The sequence below is a fragment of the Doryrhamphus excisus genome, linkage group LG9 (genome assembly GCF_037039965.1).
Source record: "Doryrhamphus excisus strain RoL-2023G ecotype Guam linkage group LG9, RoL_Dexc_Guam_v1.1, whole genome shotgun sequence".
In the NCBI taxonomy this organism is placed as follows: domain Eukaryota; kingdom Metazoa; phylum Chordata; class Actinopteri; order Syngnathiformes; family Syngnathidae; genus Doryrhamphus; species Doryrhamphus excisus.
In genome coordinates, this window is record NC_136365.1 from 21270169 (window position 1) to 21286855 (window position 16687).

Genomic DNA, 16687 nt, shown 5'->3' on the forward strand with positions numbered 1-16687 from the left:
AACTAATTGGCATAAATAATATACCTGACAACTTTAGTGTAATAATGATGTGTTGTGTCTCATTAATTAAAATTTGTTACCAGCCGAGGTTTTTATTTTGAAGGTTCAAATTTACATGTATGGTCACGACAACTGACAGCTGTTCCCGAGCGTCTCTTAGCAACCAGATAAATCCCTTTTCTTGTTAATATACGTTAAAAAAAACCTTGACCGGAAATACAAAACATGTTTCAAAGTAAAATACCGACAGTGAAACCGACTACTAAATGTATATATTTATGTCATGAGATGGGCTATATAATAACGACATATGAATATTGTTAATGTAAACAAGAGCAGACCCAGTATCTGAACGTGAACTGACTCTCTTACCACCAATCACACGTGGCACGATTTTATTGTGAAAGCAACTGCACAGTAGGAAATGACGTCTTATTAACGCGCTTGCACAGTGGTAGCATAGTTGGGCTAGAAAACTGTAACATTCGTTAAGAAGTCAACTTTTGAGACGATCCAAAGTAGAAAACAAAAACCGGAAGCCATTGTGGACTCGTTGTGTTGCCCTGCGCGTGCCAGATCAGAAGTAAAGTACATTAAAGCTGTTCCTGTTTCAACATTCATCTGCTTCTCAGGTAAGACACGTTGCTGTTAAATAATTTCGACTGTTGTTTAACAACTTATTTATATGTAAAAAATCAATTTGTTGTGTAACTAATATTCGCGTTGGTTTAAATTTTTTTCGAGGCTAACACATGTGCTGTATTACAGATGGCTACAACAAGCTAATTTGTCAAATCTTACCTGTACTTTGTCTCCTCTGTGACCGCTAAAGGCCGCTAACTTTACACTGTGACATGTTTAGAAGCTTGCATCTTTTAATTAAATTGAATTTGTTAGTGGATAAACATGAAGCGAGCAGAGAAGAAGGCCAAGATGGCGACCGACAGCAGCGACGAAGAAGACTCTGATGTGGAGAAGAACTTCGCTCTGTTGATGGAGAGAGGAGCTCAGGAGGTGGAGGAATGCAGTGAGGATGAAGAGCGAGATGTTGAAGGATCTGATGACAACGAAGAAGAGGAGGAGGATGATGGCAGTGAAGATGAGGATGATGGCAGTGAAGATGAGGATGATGGCGATGAGGACGAATCAGGGATTCAGACGAGGGATGACATAAAAAAAGGTGAGAACCATATTTAAAAGTGTGTGTGTGATGTGAGAGTAACTTGTGAGTGTTGTTGCCAGAACTTTCCAAAATGTCCTTTGAGGAAGTCATGGAACTTCAAAATAAAGTGGGCACCAAAGTGTACCAGGAGATGGCCTACGGTCTCACCAAGCGTCAGCAGAGCGCCAAGCGCAAACGTGTCAACAAGAACAGGTGAGGTGATGATTATTACCATATCACATGACCCAAACAACGTGGGCGACTCACTTCGTTTTGTCTTCAGGCCCATGGAGATGTCCTCCAAGAAAGCGGCGCCATTTCTTCGCCAGGTGGTTCCTGTGAAGAAAGCGGTGAGTAAAACAGCCCAAAACATAAACAAAGAAAACACTCACGAGCTACTAACCGCATTCAGACGCTACGAGACCCTCGCTTTGACGACCTGTCGGGAGAGTACAAGGCGGACATCTTCGAGAGGACGTACAACTTCATTCATGACATCAGACGGCGAGAGACGCAGGTCCACGCCCACTCTCGGCATCACCTTGTGTCTTTGTGCGCGGAGCTACACACCGACGCTTTCGCTTTTTGTGCAGGCCATCCAAAAGGAGCTGAAGAAGACCAAGAACAGCGACGAGAAGGAGAAACTCAACTTCCTCCTCAAGAAGATGGTGAGTCTCCGCCCCTTTTTTGTCACACTGAGTATTGCGGCAGATGTGACAGACGTGTCGGTGTTCTGCAGGCCAATCAGGAGCGAGCAAGACTGAGCAGAGAGCAGCAGAGGGAGCAGGAGCTTCAGTTCAAGAAGGAGCAGCGAGAACAAGCGAATAAAGGAGCGCGACCCTTCTTCCTCAAAAAAGGTATCGTGTTTGTTTATTCCTTGTCGCCATTGTCACCATGAACTCATCGCGTTGTTCTGCGTTTGACGTGAAAACAGGCGATAAGAAGAAGGTGCGTCTGGCCGAGAGGTATACTCAGCTGAAGAAGAGCGGCAAGCTTGAGAAATTCCTGAGCAAGAAGAGGAAGAGAAATGCCGTCAAAGATCGCAGGAAGTTGCCACGGCAACAGCAGAACAAGCCGGGAAAAGCACAGTGAGGGTGATGCATTCCGGGTCGTACGGATTCTGGACGCTGTTGGGAGTGTCTACTTCAGGTTGGTCTACGTCCGCATAGGACCAGCTTATTTTATTGTTTTTCTTCATGTAAAAATCATAGCTTACTTAATCTTTTTCAATAAATGAAACAAACATCTTACTCGACAACGTAACGTTACTTTTAAATTATGTATGCAGTTTAGTTGAACGACTAAAGCCTGTCTTAAGTTTTAAAACACTTCTGAGTTTGAGGATATGGATATGCCGTATCTAGATTAGTATTAGTGTTTAATTAATTGTGATTAATTAAGAACACAGTTGGATTCACAGTGTATTAATAACATAAGATACGTGGCATACGCTAACCGAGGCAAAGTTTTAGTTAATTTTCAACATTAACCAAAAACATGCTAACCAGGCCAATGCTAACTGAGCTTCCATTGTATTTTATATTATTTCACATATCCATTTTATCCATTTATTCTTTGTTATTTTAATTGTAAAGTAATTAATTGAAATGCAGTTCAATACAAATTTAACTGCGGTTAAGTAAAAGTAAAGTAAATAAAAGTAAACTAACATGTATTTCAATGTAAGCATCCGACTTGTCATGTTTTGGAGTTCGCATATGAAGGTAGTTCCGCACCTCCACGTGACTGGCAAACCAGCGAAGCTCATTAATAATAACGAGGGGCCCCCATCCTAGCATATTAGCCATGCAGGCGGAACTTAGCGCTGCAGCGGACAAGCTGTAATTGTTCTTTGGAGTCGAACAATCCGTTGTAGAATCATCGTTCAAACAATCGTTCTGTCCATCACGTTAAATAAAAGACAAAGTTATGACATTTGATGATATTTTAATTACATAATCGGGTTACTTTTACCACACACAATAAAGTCCTTGAGTTCAAGTGCAAGGTCAGTCCGCTTTAGCATCTTTCTGTTGCGTCACCTCAGAGTGTACAGAGCTCCTAACGGCTCGCTGCATCAACCACGTGCACGCGTGCACACTCAGGAAGGCTCCGCCCACCACCCACATCCAATTCCTCTTCAGCCAGCTGTTAGCTTTCATCTGCAAATAAAACATTCCCAACGTTAGCGACAGGTTTCTGCCATGAGTGGATGCGTGGAACAAGCTGGCCCACTTCCGTGACGGAGTGAGGGGCGCTGCTGCGATTACCTCAGCTACTTTCTCCTGGCGGCCTCGGGCTGAGACACAAAGGTGACGATGGCGGGTTCTGGAACGGCGTCCTGTGTGATTTGTTTGTGCAGCAGGGGGGAGGCCTTCAGCTGGTACCAGCCCAGATGGATCAGAACCAGACTGGTGCCCATCACCAGCAGAACCTTGTATTGCCGCCACACGTCACGCAAGCCCATCACGCGTCTCTGACAATAGGGTTCTGTTAAAACACACAAATCGGTGACAGGTCCTCTACTATGAGGGAAATCAATGGTTTACTTCTTCATTGGAGACGACGTGTCCAACATGTAGCGACCGTTATAAGACCCCCAATGACAACGTTTGAGGTTGGTGTACCAAGAAATGTTATATAAAAAACAATCACATTCAGTAAGCATAAAAGAAGCTATAAGATGTTCAATGTCGTGTTTTTGTCAGTTAAAAGGTTCAAAAGACTGAATCGTTGTGGGCCAAGTGTACGTGTACTGAAACCAAGTGTCCACTGACTCGTTTGTCTTGAATGAACGATACGAAAAAAGCGATAAATAGTCAATACTTGACGCAATCGCTAGTATCGCCGCTTAACTGTCACCATAACCACGAAAAACGACAATAATTGACATAAAAAGATAGAAATCATTAACTGAATCACCTTCAGAAAGCGCTTCTTCCTGGGCCAGCCATCAGGTCTACCGGATGTGATGTAACAGAAAGTGCCTGAACAAAATGGTGCTTAAAAAAAAAATTTTAGGAAACAAAAACCGGAAATAAAACCGTTCCTTCTAAAACATTGTTTATGTTGTATGAAAACAAAACTATTAATTGCAGCTTAAAACACTTTATTTTTTTAAAAATACGTTTTTTTAAGTCAGGCATCAGCACGGGGAACCGCACAGTGACACAGGAACAGCCGCTAACTTGCACGCGGGAGTCATTTCGTAATAATTTAAAAATGTATTTCCTAATAATTGGTCAAAGTCGTTTTAGGAACTTTCGACTTAATGATTCTATGATACAATACAACTTTAGTTATCTTACAACAATTCGTTATTTCTTGTAGTAATAGTAGTTTTAACCTTTGACCTCTTTTTGTTTACAAATGTTTTTACTTGTTAAATTGTGCTAAAGCACGTATTGTCAATTTATGACGTTATTTATAAAATCGTTCATTCTAAACCGTTGTTTATGTTGTATGAAAACAAAAGGATTAAATGCAGCTTAAAACATTTTGTTTTTTTTAAATACCTTTTTTTTTTTAGTCAGGCTTCAGCATGGGGACCGCACAGTGACACAGTAACTGTCATAGTAGTTTTAACCTTTGACCTCTTTTTGTTTACAAACGTTTTTACTTGTTAAATTGCGCTAAAGCACGTATTGTCTATTTATGACGTTAACTTAATCAGCTTGTGTGTGTTGTCATGGAGACGCTTCATTAATGATTCATTCATCATCACACCTGCCGTGTGTGTGTGTGTGTATGTGTGTGTGTGTGTGTGTGTTAAAGGTGGTTTCGTGTTGATCCCCTGCAGGGCGAAAACAATGCAGCACGCTGTAGTGCGGCCAATGGTCAGAGCGGTATGTATTTTACCATCTGTTACCATAGCAACCATGCCTCGAAAAAAACCCTGTCACATTATTCCAATAAAGGTATTCCAAAACATAATTTAATAGCAAACACTTCAAAGATAATAAATAGAAACAAGTTAGCCACAACGCTTTAAACAATAATACAATACGACATGAGTGTCTGTAGACGGTTCTAGAAGGACTTCCATCGTACGGCTGACAAGATGGCGTGCACAAAGTAGAGCAGCGTTGCTGTGTACGAGAACACCTGAAAGCAACACACATATTACTTGAACATGTCACACTGTGTCATGTGACTGTGTGTATTAAGACAAACCACAGCTGAGATATCCAGTTGGTAGTTCTGGAAGTCAACGCCGCCCCTCATGTCCAGAGTCACCTTCGCCAACGCCACCGAGGCGCTCAGGTAGAAGACAGCGGCGATGAAATGATAGACAAAGTCCTGAGAAAAAAAAAAAAACAGCAGACATCTTGGTCCACAAAAAGGAACCAACGAAGAAGAAAAAGTAACTCACTGCTGCTGCCCAGCTGCTTTTGTTGGAATGGCAGCCGCAGGCGAACATCAGCATCCACAGGAAGGTGAGGACGAAGCAGAAGACGGACACGAACATCACCCAGCCTTGGGGGTTCTCTGGGACCACCAGCGTGCACGCCACCAGGATCCACACCAGACCACCAAATACCTACACACACAGTATGTGCAGAAGAAACAATCCGACTATAATGTTGACATTTGTTTTGACTCCGCCCACTCACCTTTGACCCCCTCCCACACACACAATAATTAGTACATATAAAATAAGTTTAGTAGAAAAAAAAAAGTAGTGACCAGTTCAGGCAGGTAGAGGAAGTCGGGGACGGTGCAGCAGATCCTCATGCCGCTGGGAAGGCTCTCCATGGTGTGGGTGTTGGACGCCATGCTGCCGCTGATCCCACAAAGTCCACCACACAAAAGGCTCAAGTAGCCACGAGACGTGGAATCATCTCCCGGGAGAGCACGCGCACGCAGCGGGACGACACTGCCTGGCGGGTTGTGGACGGCTCTTCAGTGTTTGAGTCGGATGACTCTTGTCGCTATGACAACCGGAGCTAATTGCAGACACGTGACCGCAGCGCTGTACAGGTGACCCAACACAGCAAGCTAATTGTTACGAGCTATGTTTTTTTCTGCTCGACATGCTCGTTGTTCCCTGACTGTTAAATTGTCAAAATATAATTTGTGTTGTTGCCATGGTAACCTGTTGTCTCAACAGGTTAGGACAATTGTCTCTATCCATTATGGACCGGGATCTCTTCATGTCATTGGCATCTGACTGGTGTAGAAACAACCCACACGTCCACACAGGTGAGGTCACCGAAGACACTGACATTGAAGTCGGATGTGACATCTTGTGTTGTTGCCATAGTAACGGTCACACATCACTTGAGCTTTTGTCCTCTTTTGTTGACCTTATTGACGTGTTGAATGTAACTGTAGCGCACACACACACCGCCACATTTAAAGTGTACTATACACGCCAGGATAGTACTGCAATATTGGTGTGTGTATAGAAACGTAAACGTATGTGTGATGGTACAATAACCTTGGGGAAAAATATCAGTTTCCTGGTATAATAATTCATTCATTTTCTACCGAGTGAGGTGCTGGAGCCTATCCCAGCTGTCTTCAGGCGAGAGGTGGGGTACACCCTGGATTGGTGGCCAGCCAATCACAGGGCACATATAGACAAACAACCATTCACACTCACATTCATACCTATGGACAATTTGGAGTGGCTAATTAACCTAGCATGTTTTTTTTTTTTGGAATGTGGGAGGAAACCGGGGTAGCATCGTTGTGGCATCGTTGTTTAGACATTTTGTCTAAAAATGCACTCCCCCGTCTGTTTTCTTTTTTCTTCTTTTCTATCCCCTCCTGCTCCGGTCTGACCACTCCAAATTTGCAAAACATCATTCATCCATTCATTTTCTACCGCTTATCCTCACTACGGTCGGGGGCGTGCTGGAGCCTATCCCAGCTGTCTTCAGGCACCCTGGACTGGTGGCCAGCCAATCACAGGGCACATATAGACAAACAACCATTCACACTCACATTCATACCTATGGACAATTTGGAGTCACCGATTAACCTAGAATGTTTTTTTTTTTGGAATGTGGGAGGAAACCGGGTTACCCTGAGAAAACCCACGCATATTAAAATGTGTTATTTTGAAATATTTTCACTAAAAAATGCCACATCCAAACAGTCATTTTAAAACCCTATATTAGAAATGTAATAAATAATAAATAAATAATACATAATATGCAGTTCTCAAGGCAGTGCAATGTGGCTAATCCACTATTTTTTTTATTGAAGTCAAGCAAAATTCCAATAAATGCAATCAAGTTGGTCAAAAAGATCACAACATATACAGTAAATAAAAGAAAACCTTGCAACAGTCACGCTTTTCCCGAAACTTTCATTTCCGGGTCATCTGAATGCAACTGAGATGTTTAAGGGTCTCTTATGATGATGATTTATCAACTTTGCTTAAATGTATTTTGTTTTGTTTGTTTGTTTGTTCTTAACGAACAACGTGGTTCTGTCACAAAAGTTTGGGGCGGACCGGGTTGGGCCTGATGGAGGAGAAGGCCCCGATGTGCCTGATGAGGTTGGGTTCCACGCTGTGAGCTCGTTCTCCCGGGACGCTGCGTGCTATTTTGTACAGAACTGTATCTTTGGCGTTGCCTTTGCTGCAGAAAGCGTCGTCCAGGTAGCGGGCCACCCTCAGGGACGCGTTCCCGGGGAACAGCATGGCGGGGGTGCAGCACTCGGTGGCGGGGGAAACGGCGTACAGCTGAGGGGAGAGACGGCGCACCTCCAGCAGGTAATGGCGGCCCAGGAGCTCAGCGGCGGCCATTATGTAGACGGTGAGAATCAGGACGTGTAGTGCGGACGTCGTGAATGAGAAGGAGCAGGGATTCCAGTAGGGAAGCGTGAGGAGCACCAACGTGGCACCCACCAGTCCGAGTGCAAACCATTCCAGGATGCGGTACGGCTCAGGGTTCCAGTAGCGCTGCAGCCTCTCAGGATGGTACAGCTTGACGTAGAGAGTGTGCGCGGCAAAGCGCCGACTCACCAAGTCCTGGACCACCTGAAAGAAGTTCTGATGGGGGAGTGCATCATCTTCTAGGACTACCATGTTCCTGGGCTGCACCGAGTTGAAGGCGTGACGCAGGCAAAACGAGTAATCCCGTTTCTCCCGCTCAAAGATGTTCACGTGCTCCGGATTCCCGTCTCGTCTGCGGATTACTTTGAAGTTCCTCTCTAAAAGTCTGGCGTCTTTGTTATTCTGAGGGTTCCTCTCCACATCGCACAGAAGAACCTCAGCGCACCGCCGTTTCCCGCATCGACCCAGCAGAACGCTCAAGCGGTGCATCACCTGCAGCAGATAATGGAAGTCACGCCCATCTTGACGTTGTGCCGTGACCACGGTAACCAACATCTCAGGGCCGGACGCCACGTCCAAAAAGTTCACAGAGGAGCTCTGCCAAAAGCGTAGAGCGTGCTGACCTCGCCGCAGGCTCTCCTGCAAAGCATCCTCGCTTATGGCGTCCAGGTAGGCGGACCTGAGGAAGAAGTACGAGTATGGAAGGCGGTGGCAGCACACGGGAAGCAGCACGCAGAACGTGAAGACAAAGAGTAACAGCGCCTGAATCGGCACGCTGGACCATCGCAGGTGGCGCCTTAGTCGGGACAGTTGCTGACGCATCAGGCGGCGTGCACTTTGACCTGAGAGACAAGCAACGTCCACGGGAGGTGATGACACCTTCTGGAGAACTTGTAATCTGTGGGCAAACACATGATATTGCAGTATTTCAATATTTCCACCTCTTGTTGCCGCAGTTCAACAACGCGGAAATATTGAAGGGATCCAAAAACACAGAAAAATGGGTGCAAGAACCCAGTTAGAGTAGCAGAAGGCAGTGAAATAAAACATCAATCATTATATATTGTTTTCATTTAGTGTCCTGATGTGTTTTTTAACCTATTCCACCAATTTATTATTACATCTTTTTAATGATAATCCAAATTACATACAAATAACCACCATAGCAGTCATTACGGTTCTAGTAGTTTCACTGTCAATGGGCGTCTCCGTCACTTCCGCATATTAAGCGAACTAAGACAACTGGCAACATAGAAGCTAACCAGCTTTGCTCCACAAGTAAAATGTCAATTTAAAAACACTCACAGAAACAGACAGCCGCCGACATGAAATGAACTTGGCTCCAGGAGCTACTACGACAATTCTCCCTCACGCTGCCCGGACTTCTGTGTCGTTTGGCGGGGGAGCACGCACGAGAAGTGTCGCTCTACCCACTGGTTGTTTATACTAGAAACCGTAAAAAATACTATGGCGTTGAAGAGAGTTTCTTAGAAAATGTAACATATTCTACAGCAAGATTACAGAAATTGTAAAACATAGGACCGCCTCTTTGAGAGCCAGAAGAAATCTACCGTGTAGGGCTGTACTTACCGTTTCCCCAAGGATGTAGAGTTAGCTAGGATATCGTATCGTATGGAGCTGAAAGTCCGCCATGATGGGGAGCACGAGAGGTGGGCGGGGCTAAGTGGATATGTGTTACTGTACATGTATTCAATAAAGTTGTACGTTGTGTGTACACTTTGATAAAATGGCTAAATATTATCGTCCTAAATGAGAAAAATTAGAAACACAGAAAAACATTTCTTAACACAATTTTATTATTAATAACTCAAACAACATACACAGTAACACACATGTGCACTATAAACACGGTGCTATCATTAGGCTGACATTTCTTGTGAGCTCCCAGAGAGGGAACATCAAACATCAAACATTAATGGGACACTGAAATGTGGTAAGTGCCAAGATAAAATATTAAAATTATTTTATTTTGATATGTTTTTACTCACTTTTTTTGTCCCTCCTGCTGTTACAATGTCATATGTACAGTAAATGATATGTAAATTAAAGCTTAATCTTAATTTAAACTTTGCTAGCAATGTCGGTAAAACTATGCTAATGCTAGCTGTGGTGTACCTGTAGATGGTACTCAACTCTGGAAGTGTTGCATTTTGTGTATTTACCCACTTTTACATATAACACATTTTATATCAATAATGCAGTTTTAAAGAACAGTAGTAATGTGATTTTTAAAAAAAAATCTGTAAAATATCTGTAAGACTACTATTCAGACAGAACAAAAACAAAACTGGAAACATGTCATATTAAATACAGATATGCTATGAAAAAAACTTTGAGTGAAAGAGAAAATTGATAAAAAATTAAGAAAAATGAAAAGAAATCACCATGCATCACTTTTTAGATTTGTACTTTTTACTTTTTACTACGTGACGACTCAAATTCCGGTGTCCACCCTGTAGCATCACGTGACAACGTGTGCTGCATTCACTGACACAATAGATAGCTGAATCACAAAAAGCTAGTTTTAAACACAAGGCGATTTAAAAAAAAATGGGTAAATAGCGATATATATATATTAATTTGAGCAAAAACATCCTTCAACTCCCAATTAAAAGTTCAAGTTAAGTATGCATGTTAAGTGTTTAATATGTACATATTATTAAAAACATGTATTTGTGTACAAAACAATCTCATCTTGTGATGGGCTGTTATCATAATTACACCATCAGAATTAAAAGAAGACATTTTAACATTTACGACACGATTGGTATTGAAGTAAAAAGGGTCAAGGCGACGTTCCTGTCTGCTGGTAGGTCATATTTCCTGCGTACTTTGAACGCAGCACTGCTCCTGCTCAGCTCCAAGCAGAGATGAAGTCAAGCTGCAAAGGAAACATCTTGGCGATGCCTGCTGCTGCTTCTTCTCCCCCAGACACTTAAAAAACAAGCGTATTCTTGCCTGCCGGAACATCTTGTCCTCTTCGAGTCCTCGACGAAGTCCTCAAGAGCGACTTGACTTGTGCCAAGTTGGAGAAATAAGTTTGGAAAAGACCGGCAGATGACGAGCACGAGCAGTGGAGACGCGCGTGCGTGCGCAGGAAAAGAACATGCAAACGAAGCAAAAAGCAAAGAGGTGAGACGATCACATGACAGCAGTCATACTTTGGACTTCTCAGTGGACTTCCATAAAAAACTATAAAGCATGTGGGTTTGTTGGTCACGTGACTTCTACTCGATAAATGCTGTTGTTTATGTGCTTAGTTTGTCATCTCAATTGAAGTTTTATTTTGAAAAGTTAACCAAGTGTGTTGCAGGATTTCGACCTGGCGTCTGTTTACGTTTCGGATGCTCAATACAACAGGAACATCTTCTTCGACACATCGCCGCAGGCCGTCAGGTGACCATCACCCTCGGGGTGTTGTTGTTTCTCTTCTTTCCTTCTAGTCAAGCGCTCATGTCGTGCTTTTATTTTGAAATGTTCCAGGTTGTATCTGCTGTACAACCACAGACTTCCTCAGGTCCTCATCTACTTCTTCATCCTGCTCCATTTGTCCTTGGCAATCTGCGAGGATCCCGCTGTCCTGCCTCTGCCGCCATGGGTGAGCTGGCTCGCACGCAGAGGAGGAAGTGGCAAGGGTCCTAAACAGGAAGTGCAAGTCTTCTTCTTCTTTCCTGTCAGGCGACCATGTTGATGGAGTTGCTGTGTGTGCACATCTTCGCTCTGCGACTCGTGCACTACGCCAAAGTGATCCCGCGTGACAAGTTCTGGAAGGACCCCAAAAACATCTGCATGATCGTCATCTTGGCGGTAGGAGGGGCTTAGTGGCATGAGCGGTTGAGTGGGAGGAGCTAACGTTGCAATGGTGTTAGCCATTATGCTGGTGTGCTCATGGAGATGAGTTGATGCTACTGGAAGGTCACTTCCTGATTGTGTGTGGAGAAAGTTTGTTCACTTCCTGTCTGACGCAGCGCCAATGTGCTGACATGGCATCATGCAAAACATTAGAATCAGTTGGGAGCGTAGGAACAGATCTTCAAGTGTGTTTGTTTCCGCGTGTGTGTCGCTTAGCTAACACTGGTGGACATGATCATTTACGGCGCCCTGCACGCGGCCGGCTGCTACGGCGTCCGCTGGTCACGAGTCTTGCGTCCGCTCCTGTTGGTCAACGTGACAGAGGGGCGACAGGTAGGTCACATGACCTCAGCGTTTCCTGTGAACGCATCCTCGTGCTCGTGCTAACCTGGCGTGTGTGTTAAGCTGCGGCGAGCATTTCGCAGCATCCGCAACGCTCTCCCTCAGATTTTGTACGTCTTCCTGCTCTTCATCTTCAGCATCCTCGTCTTCTCTCTGATGGCGCTTAAACTCTTCAGCAAGCGGTAAGCATCATCAACGTCTTGTCAGATACGGGGGAGGTGTTCCTAATGTTGTGACTCTTGTCTGTCCGTCAGAGGTTTGAGGACGGTGGACGGAGCGCCGTACTTCACTAACTACGTGGACGCCGTCTTTGACCTTTACGTGCTCGTCACCACCGCCAACAGCCCCGACGTCATGTGAGGCATCTCGTGGGAATACAAAGAAAAGATGGCCGTTCTGAACGCGCTTGCTTGTCGTTCGTTGGCAGGATGCCGGCTTACAACGCGAGCTCGGCCTTCGCCATTTTCTTCATTGTTTACATCCTGGTCAACACGTACATCTTCATGTCCGTCTTCCTGGCTGTCGTCTTCAATAACTACAAGAAGTATCTTAAGGTGCGAAGTCATGTGACCGCGTGAGCTCAGTGTAAGCGTGAGGTCACGGCGGCGCCTTCTGTGTCCGGCAGGAGGAAGTACGGCAGCTGGTGCGTGCCAAGCGCCACAAGATGGCACGGGCCTTCGCTGTGCTGCAGGAGCGAACGGGTGAGGGGGGAGAACCGCTGGTGAGCCGTGCCTGCTGGACCCGACTGATCCGATTGGTTCAGCCGGACATCAGCCACGCCCACATCGAGCTGCTGTGGAGCGTCACGGACGACAAGAACCGCGGCGCCATCGGTACGCAGTCAACATGTTTCGAGCTCGGCTGTACTGCAGCCTGACCTTTAACCTTTGTGGTCTCTTGGTCGTTAGACAAAAAAGCGTTCATCCAGCTCGCCGACCTGCTCAACATCGAAGTGATTACGCTCAAATCCAGGCCACACCCACTTCTACGCCTGAGCCCCGCTCTCTACCTCTCAGCGCCCAGCCGCTTCCTCTGCAGACTGGTCCAGCACAGGTGAGAAGGTTTGGCAAGGACGGGATGGTGGACGCAAAAAAGTGATCTTCCTTTGGCGGCGGTTTCAGAGCGTTTGTGATTACGTACGACATCATCATCCTGGTGAACGCCGTTTTCATCGGGCTGGACGAGGAGAGTCCCGTGATCGCCAATTCCGAGTGGGTCTTTCTAGCGCTGTACCTGCTGGAGATCCTGCTCAAACTCTATGTGTGTGAGCCCAGAAGCTTCTTCTCCAGACACAACTTCTGGAACTGGTGAGTCCACACACACACAGACACACACACACACACACACACAAACGCCTCACCGATGAACAACAAGCGTTAATGACAGGAAATCACAAGCATCTTAACTTTTTAAAATGGGACCTATTATTCTCATTTTTGGCACTTTGGAGTTGTGGACTCCTATAGAGCAGCTTCACACAATAACCCAAACAGAAAGCTTTCTAGAGCTTCCAGATTCTGCACCCACTTTCTGCAGTGTTTCCAACCCAAATAGTCTGTTTAATTTACTCCACCCCAGCCCTCCTCTAGGTACGCCCACTCCGCTGTGATTAGTCACGCTCCCAAACACTTCCGAGAACTTCCTTATACGCAGGTCCGCGTTTACCAAGTGCAGGCAATATGCAATCCATATAAGGAAGTCTGGATCGCATTGACAAAGAACATGGAAAAATTGAGCGTGCAAAATGTCTTCCAAGTGGTTAGCATGTAGGCAACATAGTCACAAGATCGGGAAGACCCGGATCTCCACTTGGGGATCCCTGTGCATGCGTGGGTTTTCTCCGGGTACTCCGGTTTCCTCCCACATTCCAAAATCATGCTAGGTTAATTAGCCACTCCAAATTGTCCATAGGTATGAATGTGAGTGTGAATGGTTGTTTGTCTATATGTGCCCTGCGATTGGCTGCCCACCAGTCCAGGTTGTACCCCGCATCATGCCCGAAGTCAGCTGGGATAGGTTCCAGCATACCCCCGCAACCCTTATAAGGATTCACTTCCAATTGCGCCAAGCACAACAAGCCCCATTTAAATCTGCAATGGCACCAGCGGCCATTTTGGGTGCCGCTTCAGTTACTTCCACCAACACACTTCATGTCACTTCCTGTTTGCAGGTTTGACACCATCATTGTCGTCTGTGCTCTCATCGCCACCATCATTAACTCCACCCTCAAGTCATGTGAGCTCTCTTCTTCTCTCATCATGTGACCACTTCATTGGGTACAGCTGAAATATTAGCAACAGGTGTACCTATTGAAATGGAGTTTGAGACGCTTACAAACAGGAAGTGGGGGTGAAATTCAGAGGCAGCATGCTAATGTCTGTCATCGGTGTCGCAGCGGGGGGGTACACCAGCCGCCAGATCCTTGACATCGTTTTCATCCTGCGAGTCCTCCGACTCGTCCGAGTTGTGGACAGCATCAAAAGGTTTGACGTGTGATGTCATCATCGGAAGAGTGGGCGGGGCAACAACAGAATTTTTTTGCTCATCCAGGTTCCGCACCATCATCAACACGCTGATCCGCATTGGACCGGCGATCCTCACCTTCGGCCAGCTCATCCTGGTAAGAAAGCGTCATCATGTTCCTTGTTCATTATCATTTGTCCTGATAATGGCTCCTCCTGGTGGTCAGGTGGTGTACTACATCTTCGCCATGGTGGGGATGGAGCTCTTCAAAGGGAAGGTGAAATTCTACGAGGACGCGAGCGACCCGGCCAAGGCGTACTGTGGGAACCTTCTTCTCAAAGGAAGCACCTTCGCTCAACTCAACTACTGCAAGAACAACTTCAACAACGTGGTGTCGTCCTTCATCCTGCTGCTGGAGCTCACCGTGGTCAACCAGTGGCATGATATCCTCCTGCTGTCAGCCATCTTTGTGGCCAATACTCACCGTGCCGTGGAATGCTGTAGATGTCCAGACGTTAATTCCTTAACGTGACCTCACTGCTCAGCAGTGGATTCGCCACCGTCACCCACGTGTCCGCCAGGATCTACTTCGTCCTCTTCCACATCGTTGTCGTCATCATCATCATCAAGTGAGACAACTCATCATCTAAATGGCAACATGGCAGCTTCTTGAACCGGCGATGACATCACTTCTCGATGTCTTTCAGCATCTTCGTGGCCTTTGTCTTGGAAGCGTTCTTTGTGGAGTACTCTGTAGACAAGAGCGATCTGCAAACATCTCTAGAGAAGAAGATTGAGGAACTCGAGCTGGGCGTGGCTCAGTGAGTTGGTCCGCACCTTTACCTAGCTGGGAGCGAGCGTTCACTGGCTTCCTGACCTTCCTGTTTGTCTTTGTTTACATCTCAGAGAGACGGCGGAGGACAACTTGGTGAACTCCATGGAGACGTGCGACAACGAGCAGATGGCTGAACAAACGGAGAGCAGAAAACCCAACCTGATGTTTAAAATCGCCTCAAAAAGTTTGTGTAGATTCGCAGTCCAGTTGCTTCGATTCATCGTGTGACGTGTCTCGTCTGTGTGTCAGGGTATCGAACAGTGGACGCCTTGCTGCAGCGACTCTTTGAGGCCGACCTGGAGCAGGAAGATGATGCCGATGCAGACGCCGACCCTCAAACCAACGGCAACTTCTCCAACCCGACTTTCAGCACCGCTTAGACCGCACTTCCTCGTCGATATTTCAAAGTTGGAGCTCTTGTGGCAAACATAAAAGTGACTGCTAAAGCGTCAAAGCAACGAGGTAGTGACAGAGGCGCTTTTATTTTTCCATGAAGACTGAATCCACTGTCCACTTCCTGTTCACAATAAACAGATTTCTTTTTTTTTTGCATGTTTGGCACACTTTCATATCATAAAACAATTTTAAATATTAGTCAATGAAAACACAAAAATAGTTTTTAATGAAACTTCTTCCTATTATTATTATTGGGTAAGTTTTGCCATTTTCATTGCCGCACAGTACTATGCGAGGTGTTAACATGCTAATATTAGCATTGTTAACACAAACATTAGCATACAATCATTATTTAAAATTTTCATAACTATGAACTTCAGCTGACACTTAAGCTATCAGGTGAGGTCTTAATATGCTAATTTTAGCAAGCAAGCAATGTTAACATGGTTAAATTAACATAATCACATTTTTTGGGCATTTTCGTAGGTATACACTATTATGCTAGCATGTTAGCGGCGCTAAAATACTTATTTTAATGACGTCACCTAAATGGTCCACCTAGATGCCATTTAAGCTGCGGTATGCGTTACCTTCGACTCACAAATAAGGTAAGTTAAACAATGTAGGTGTGTGTTGTTGGGTCCAAAAAACAAACAGACACCGAGTTTGCACTCTCGTCTTCCTGGTCAAGTATTTTGGACTTCCATGGAGCCTTTGAAAATGACCAACCTTCCCTGTAAAGGTAAGCTATCTGTTAGCTGTGTAGCTCTGGTTAGCTAACCAGTTCATGTCCGGCTATGCTAATAATAATAACGCTGGCTAGCTGTTG

At 45.2% G+C, this 16687-nt stretch overlaps 6 protein-coding genes across 7 annotated transcripts; 2 read left to right on the plus strand and 4 right to left on the minus strand.

Annotated features, from left to right (window-relative positions):
- Positions 1–98: 98 nt before the first annotated feature.
- On the plus strand, positions 99–5905 carry rrp36 (ribosomal RNA processing 36). Of its 2 annotated transcripts, XR_013628161.1 has the most exons (9): positions 99–632; positions 898–1180; positions 1243–1375; positions 1446–1512; positions 1575–1679; positions 1756–1830; positions 1902–2019; positions 2097–2311; positions 4937–5905. XR_013628161.1 is itself a non-coding variant. In XM_058065371.2 (8 exons), the coding sequence occupies exons 2-8, from the start codon at positions 907–909 to the stop codon at positions 2252–2254; spliced, it is 930 nt and encodes a 309-aa protein (XP_057921354.2). In that variant the 5' UTR covers positions 100–632; positions 898–906; the 3' UTR covers positions 2255–2412. The 2 variants fall into 2 exon arrangements, 1 of the variants encoding a protein (XP_057921354.2); XM_058065371.2 differs by lacking the exon at positions 4937–5905 and having other exon boundaries at positions 100–632; positions 2097–2412.
- LOC144899835 (uncharacterized) lies at positions 3090–3324 on the minus strand. The gene has a single exon (XM_078793643.1). It carries the CDS (start codon positions 3322–3324, stop codon positions 3172–3174), a length of 153 nt encoding a protein of 50 aa, XP_078649769.1. The 3' UTR covers positions 3090–3171.
- On the minus strand, positions 3090–4167 carry LOC144899834 (uncharacterized). The gene is made up of 3 exons (XM_078793642.1): positions 4085–4167; positions 3433–3652; positions 3090–3324 (listed from the first exon to the last, which is right to left on the minus strand). Exon 2 carries the CDS (start codon positions 3627–3629, stop codon positions 3438–3440), a length of 192 nt encoding a protein of 63 aa, XP_078649768.1. The 5' UTR covers positions 3630–3652; positions 4085–4167; the 3' UTR covers positions 3090–3324; positions 3433–3437.
- LOC131134434 (myelin and lymphocyte protein-like) lies at positions 5091–5991 on the minus strand. Its single transcript, XM_058079723.2, has 4 exons — positions 5849–5991; positions 5535–5702; positions 5336–5461; positions 5091–5266 (listed from the first exon to the last, which is right to left on the minus strand). Exons 1-4 carry the CDS (start codon positions 5936–5938, stop codon positions 5192–5194), a joined length of 459 nt encoding a protein of 152 aa, XP_057935706.2. The 5' UTR covers positions 5939–5991; the 3' UTR covers positions 5091–5191.
- Positions 5992–7310: 1319 nt separating this feature from the next.
- Positions 7311–9620, minus strand: pgap4 (post-GPI attachment to proteins GalNAc transferase 4). The gene is made up of 2 exons (XM_058046123.2): positions 9540–9620; positions 7311–8847 (listed from the first exon to the last, which is right to left on the minus strand). Exon 2 carries the CDS (start codon positions 8769–8771, stop codon positions 7605–7607), a length of 1167 nt encoding a protein of 388 aa, XP_057902106.2. The 5' UTR covers positions 8772–8847; positions 9540–9620; the 3' UTR covers positions 7311–7604.
- Positions 9621–10789: 1169 nt separating this feature from the next.
- On the plus strand, positions 10790–15964 carry tpcn3 (two pore segment channel 3). Its single transcript, XM_058046110.2, has 19 exons — positions 10790–11102; positions 11284–11366; positions 11454–11568; positions 11649–11777; positions 12039–12155; positions 12228–12346; positions 12419–12520; positions 12592–12718; positions 12790–12997; positions 13073–13217; positions 13286–13471; positions 14335–14399; positions 14560–14647; positions 14715–14784; positions 14854–15070; positions 15166–15256; positions 15335–15448; positions 15534–15646; positions 15712–15964. The coding sequence occupies exons 1-19, from the start codon at positions 11028–11030 to the stop codon at positions 15840–15842; spliced, it is 2295 nt and encodes a 764-aa protein (XP_057902093.2). The 5' UTR covers positions 10790–11027; the 3' UTR covers positions 15843–15964.
- Positions 15965–16687: the final 723 nt, after the last annotated feature.

Coding starts and splice junctions, on each gene's coding strand:
- rrp36 (XM_058065371.2), top strand. CDS start 907: ATGAAGCGAGCAGAGAAGAAGGCCAAGATGGCGACCGACAGCAGCGAC. Junction 1,181..1,242: donor GAGGGATGACATAAAAAAAG/GTGAGAACCATA, acceptor TGTTGTTGCCAG/AACTTTCCAAAATGTCCTTT. Junction 1,513..1,574: donor TGGTTCCTGTGAAGAAAGCG/GTGAGTAAAACA, acceptor AACCGCATTCAG/ACGCTACGAGACCCTCGCTT.
- LOC131134434 (XM_058079723.2), bottom strand. CDS start 5,938: ATGGCGTCCAACACCCACACCATGGAGAGCCTTCCCAGCGGCATGAGG. Junction 5,462..5,534: donor AAAGCAGCTGGGCAGCAGCA/GTGAGTTACTTT, acceptor TTTTTTTCTCAG/GACTTTGTCTATCATTTCAT. Junction 5,267..5,335: donor AACTGGATATCTCAGCTGTG/GTTTGTCTTAAT, acceptor TGTTGCTTTCAG/GTGTTCTCGTACACAGCAAC.
- pgap4 (XM_058046123.2), bottom strand. CDS start 8,771: ATGCGTCAGCAACTGTCCCGACTAAGGCGCCACCTGCGATGGTCCAGC.
- LOC144899834 (XM_078793642.1), bottom strand. CDS start 3,629: ATGGGCTTGCGTGACGTGTGGCGGCAATACAAGGTTCTGCTGGTGATG.
- LOC144899835 (XM_078793643.1), bottom strand. CDS start 3,324: ATGAAAGCTAACAGCTGGCTGAAGAGGAATTGGATGTGGGTGGTGGGC.
- tpcn3 (XM_058046110.2), top strand. CDS start 11,028: ATGACGAGCACGAGCAGTGGAGACGCGCGTGCGTGCGCAGGAAAAGAA. Junction 11,103..11,283: donor ACGAAGCAAAAAGCAAAGAG/GTGAGACGATCA, acceptor AGTGTGTTGCAG/GATTTCGACCTGGCGTCTGT. Junction 15,647..15,711: donor GTTTAAAATCGCCTCAAAAA/GTTTGTGTAGAT, acceptor TCTGTGTGTCAG/GGTATCGAACAGTGGACGCC.